Source organism: Elephantulus edwardii, unplaced genomic scaffold (genome assembly GCF_000299155.1).
Source record: "Elephantulus edwardii isolate Elephantulus edwardi_28Jun2011 unplaced genomic scaffold, EleEdw1.0 scaffold00008, whole genome shotgun sequence".
Lineage (NCBI taxonomy): Eukaryota > Metazoa > Chordata > Mammalia > Macroscelidea > Macroscelididae > Elephantulus > Elephantulus edwardii.
In genome coordinates this window covers 27,172,834-27,178,679 of record NW_006399758.1, presented here as the reverse complement: position 1 = coordinate 27,178,679, position 5,846 = coordinate 27,172,834, and the positions used below count along the sequence as shown (strand labels likewise).

Here is a 5,846-nt window from a genome sequence, read left to right as displayed (position 1 = left end):
ATGGTTAGAGGCCACCAGCTACCCCACAGAAGAAGGATGGGCAATCTCCTCCCATGCTATTAACTGGCTTTGAAAACCCACCGGAGGGTCAGCTGTGGGTCTGTTCTGACTCTACAGCACAAAACAACATTTCTAGAGGAGAAAGCAAATATTTTTAACATTTTTATTATTTTTAAAGGCTTTATGCTTTTTCAAGTCTTCAATATCTTTGTACAACTGAAGGGTCTTTTGTGTCTGTGGTGCTTTTTTGTATTATGACAGATGCACCACATTGTATATTACTTTGGGATGTTAGTTATTTGATTTTTGTGTTAAATTTTCCACATTTAGATGAGAAAAATCTTTAAGGGAATAAGTGGGAGATGGCATCCGTGGTCTTTCCACATAGCTAAGTCAGTGTTTTCTAGGAGCAAGAATTGGTTACTTTTTATTTCTTTTATAGGTTGGGAGCATTAAGCGGGACATGGCCTTCACATTTCATTCTGAGGACTTAAAACGTGACTGTGGTAAAAAAACAACTCATCAGCCTTTGTTCCCCTTGGCCATGGAGGAAGAGGTGAAAACAGCAGACACCAAAAAACTCAGCCGAGTCCTTGACCATGACAAAGAAAACACTCGCTCCGTCTGTCTCCTTGAGCAAAAACGAAAAGTTGTTTCTTCAAATATTGATGTTCCTCCAGCAAGGTAAGAGGAAGCTGGACATGGACGTGTCTCCCTCCGTTAAGTAGGTGGGAGCATGCACGGTCGTCACCATTTTTCTCTTCCTGATACTGTGTAAGACGGGTTTTCTGTCACTAGTGCAACCTGGAGCCGGCAGCTTTGCTTTCTAAAGCCGACTTTGAGGTTGGTGTGGTTGGAAGGACTGTAGCTCCAGAAAGGAATGTTTTCTTAGATTAGTAAATGAAAAATCTAAAGGAATGAAATATTGTTTAAAAGTGAAGACGCATGAAACATAGGACCAAACTAAGTTACCTGAGTGCAACTATCAAATCTTTTTGTCAGGAATTGCTTCATTTGGCCCCCAAGCAACATTTGGTCCTTGTCCTGTTTTTGTATGGACTGTGAGATAAGAATATGCTTTTAAAAGTTGTTTTAAAAATTGCTCCCTAGTTTGTAGATGACGTGTCGTGCTGGTGGTTCCAGCCTCATGGTGGTCTTATGAATGAAATGTTGCTTGGTCCTGTGTAATTGCTATGACTGTTGGCATTTTAGAGTTCATTGTTTTGGCTTCTCTGTCCCACTCTCTTATTGTGGGTATCCTTTGTTTTTATTAGCCTTCCCTTTACTGAACCTGATGTCCTTTTCTTATTGTTATTTGATGGGTCCAATGAAGTGCATTCACTTTTGAGGATCAATGTGATTATATTTCTTCTGAGATGCATTTGTTTGTTCAGCGCCACAATTCAGATGTGTCAGTTTTCATTGTTGAAGTGATTGTATATACCACATCTTGGATGAGGTACACCTTAGTTATCAAAATGACATCTTTTCTTTTTAAGATCCCAATACCAATGAAATGTGATGTTTACTTTTACTAACTGCTACTTCTGTGAGCAATGATTGTTGGTACAAATAGAATGAAATCAGTAATAGTTTCTTTTTTTTTTCACTTTGATGTTGTTTATTGATTTAATAGGTTGTCTACACAGCCCAAAATATGTACATCTGACCCAGTATAGAAGAAAGTTGCTGATTTTGGTTCTTTATCATGACAGTTCTTTTTAGACAAATTTACCATAGAACTTGACCAAAGCAGCTTATCTGAATACCAATGGATTTTCTCTTGTTATAATTTTATTCAGATAGTATCCTGTAGCATTAATTGATACAGCAATAGACCAATAAAGTATAAACACTAGACTTTTGATCTTTTTTCTTGCTTAACATTAATCTCACCTAGAACGTAAATTCCATGCTGGCAGAGGTTTTAGTTCATTTTGTTCATATTCCTAGCACAAGAATAGTATTTTTGTTTTCAGTTTCTGTCTAGTTGGCTGTGATTTATCATGGCTTTATGTATACAAAATTAAATATTTTTGGGTTCTGTATTTGGTACCTAGGGTGGCTATGAGTCACCGGTGACTCAGTGGCACATAACAACCACAACAACAACATGTGGTAGGGAGTCCTGATGGGCTAGGGGTAAGGAATTGTGCTGCTAACCCAAAGGCAGGCAGTTCGAATCCACTAACCACTCTATGGGAGACGTTGGGCAGACTCCTGTGCGGTTCCACCCTATAAAGCCAACTGGAAGGTCAGCTAAGAGTTGGTCCTCACTCAGCCGCACATAACAACATTTGGCAGGTAATCCTGGCTCAGAAATGTCTTAACTATGGCACCGAAAAGAAATATTATAGCATGAAAGTTGGTTTACTTTGAATGTTTCCTCACGAAAAGCGATATACAATGAAAATGTATAAGCATTTGCTTCAGAAGCCGTGTATTAATTGCAGCATTTTCTGACAACAAATTAAGCCAACATTATCTTTGGGAAATAAATAAATAATGTTTCTTTCTCAAGTATTCCTTTTTTTTTTTTACAACAAACATTTCTTTTCTCTATAAAAGTTATCTTTTTTTGAAAATAATGTCATTTTATTTAGAAGTTTATCAGACTTTGTGATGGTATTAACCTTTTTTCTTCACGTTTAATTAGAACTGTTCATATTTTCTCTAATTCCGTTTAATAACTTGAGATTATTTACCCTTCTCATTTTTCATGATATATTTTTAGAATTAGTCCATCTTGTTTCTGGAATATCATTAAATGTTTTACCGTTCTCTATACTTAGTGGGCCCCTCAATATGTATCTGTTGTTCAGGTGATTCATAAGTGTAATGACGTTCTAACCTTTCAAATTATGAGAAAGCACACTTTTCTTTTCTTCCCATACTTGTAGGGGTAGAAAATTAGATTTCACAGTGTCAGGCAGTTTAATGCCAACTTGCAATTCTATATTACCTTACATAAAACTTTGGTTGGACTATTTAATCTCTTAAATGATCTGAAAATAATTATTTCAAAATGCCATGGACTCTTTGAGGTCCTTTTATACTTTCATTTCTTCCCACCTACAGAAAGAAGGAAATTCTCCGCCCCCCCCTTCTTAATTCTGGCATGCGGAATATTTTCCTTCTCAAATCTACTGAATGTACCATGTTTTTACATAAGTGATGTGTATCTTAGAGTTTTTTTAACCAGCCATGCAGACTGGACACTTTGTCCTTGATAGATTTTTTTCCTTATTGTTGACTTGGATTTCAGGGTTTTTCTGTCCAGTGGGCTTACTGTCACCTCTTTCTCCTTGGTTCCTATTGACGTGGAGGTTTGATTATCAGCAGCAGACCCTCCCCAACCTGCCCTCAGGGTTCTAAAGCAGCCCCTTCTCTTGGTAGGAGGCCCTTCCCACTCTGCAGATTGGTTTCTCTGGTGCAGGGAGACATTTTTTTTTCCTGTTTAAGAAATGACCCTCACCAGAGCAGCCAGCTCCAGTGTAGGAAGTGCGCAGATGTGCACACCCCAGGATAGAGAGGCTGCTCAGGTGAGCAAGGCCATGCTCTGCATGCGTGTACATTCGGCCTGGCTGGCTGGCTGGCTGGCTGGCTGGGCTGGCTGCCAGCCACACTCAGGCTGTTTGAATCTCCATCACCTGCAGGTGCAGACACCACAGGTAAAATGTGAGAGGTGCACGCTTAGAGGAGTCACCTGTCTGTTTCTCGTGTAAGATGGGTCCATCTGGCCACCCAGGACCGCATAGATCCAAAGCAGTGTGCACCCACACGTGCACTGTCCTACCTCCCACTTGCACGTGGATGCACTGGAAATGTAGAAACCAGGTGCTGTTGCTCCACTAGTTCTTGCTTGGGCTGTGACAGCCTCACACAAAGTCCTCTGTCCAGCTCTCCGCCTCTCTCTGGTATGCCTACCTGGGGACAGAGCTGGTACAGGAACTCCACTGCTCTGAGTTCTGACCTTGACTTTCCCCAGAACAAATGCAGTTTCCACTGTTTATTTTTCATTTCTTGATGTACTGCTAAACTCAGAGATGGTGAAGATGGCACAGGACAGGGCAAGGTTCAGATCTGTTACTCATAGAGTTGCTAAGAGTCATAGGCAGCTCAGAGGCATCTAACAACAGCAATGAAATCCATTCTATGGCTTCCTGTTGGTGTTGGTTTTTAATTTATCGCCTCTTGACTATCACTTATGTCTTTATTATACAAATATGGTCAAGAGTAACATTTTTTGAACTACTGAATGAGAGTGAATTAGGCCAAAATTTACTTCTAGACATGTTGTGAGAAGTGCTCGGTTTATGCACGAGCACAGAACACTAGAACGCTTTGACACAATTTCTTTATTTCTGCCCATATATGCAAATTATTTACATGGATGCACTATTTGCAACAAAATATGGCACTTAAAAGGTCTAAGTGAAGCAGATGGTATTGTGGTTTGCTTAAACAGTGTGGAGATACTGAGTTTTAAATCTATTAAGGTACAATTAAAGTTCTAATGGCAAGGTATAATTTAGATGTTGTTTTTTAGTCCATTATGAGAAATACTGATGAAAGCCTCATTGTCTGCAGTCTCCACTAAGACGCTTATCATTGATATGGTAAGACTTTTTTTCACCACCAATATGTCTGCAGTTAATGAAATAAATTGACATTTTTATAATAAAACATTTAAATATTGTAGCTTAGTGGTAAGAAATTAGGTTGCCAGTGTAAAGTAGTAAAGTTGAATCTACCAGCAGCTTCATGGCAGAGGGGCATTCTCCTCTCATGTGATTTGCTGCCTCTGAAAATCTACTGGAGGTTCAGCTATAAGGAGGTTCAGTTCCAACTCAATAGCGCAATAAAAACATCATTTTAAAATTGTAGAACATAGCATTCTATTTATCCAGCTTTTTCTGTTCTACTTGCTGTTACCAAATTATTTAGCAAATACAAACAATTCACTTCCATCTAGATAGATCAATACTGTGTTGAAAACAACAATTCACTTACTTAACATGATAAGAAGAGATGGAATTTTTCTTTTGTTTATTAAGAAAATATATAATTATAAAAAAAATAAGTGAATAACAACAACAAGAAGAAAAGACCCCCAACCTATTTGCCATCAAGCTAATTACGACTCTTGGTAATCCTGTATCTGGTTTTGAGACTTGAAATCTTTATAGGAGGAGATTGCCCAGTATTTTCCTTGGAGCAACTCATAGAACCAGACCACTGACCTTTTGGCTGTTAACCTAGTATGTAACACATAATGTTGTCAGGTCCTTATATAATATTAGCTGTTGGTAATGTTTAAATAACAAAATTTGTGTAAGGTTGTAAGATAGTAAAATATGTTGGTATGTAGATTATTGCAAGTTTTCCTCCTCCCTCCATACATCGAAAATGGACTCATTTTTAGAGAGGTACAGTAGACATTTCTGGGGGATTTATTGAAGTTTTTAAGGTTTGTAAAATGGAGTGTAAAGTTTTCTTTCTGTGGTTGATATAGTGGAGGCAATAGGTATTACTGAATGTGCTTTTTCAGGTCCTCAGAGAGGTCAGTACCCCGCCACCCCACCTGATCTCTGTAGTTCACTGTGATTGAACATCATTGATTTCATTCCTTACCAAAATAATTTTTATCCATTGAGGACCAGCTATGATCCCAGTAATCAGTAAATGAATGAGGGAAGGTCTCAAAGGTCTCAATCCTCTAGGAGCTTAATTTGAAACAGATATATAAGCAGATAATTTCAAATAAAATTGTAGTATTGGTGAAGACTATTGAATATGCCATGGACTGTCCGAAGAACAATCTGTTAGAAGAGATTTGAAGAAGT

At 38.3% G+C, this 5,846-nt stretch overlaps 1 protein-coding gene across 1 annotated transcript in view; it reads left to right on the top strand.

The window, feature by feature from the left end:
* Window positions 1-448: 448 nt before the first annotated feature.
* ZNF704 (zinc finger protein 704) overlaps window positions 449-5,846 on the top strand; it is a 225,224-nt gene continuing 219,826 nt past the window's right edge. The window contains exon 1 of the mRNA XM_006880490.1: window positions 449-684. Coding sequence (XP_006880552.1) covers window positions 464-684 — 221 coding nt within the window. The 5' untranslated portion in view covers window positions 449-463. The remainder of the gene's footprint in view (window positions 685-5,846) is intronic.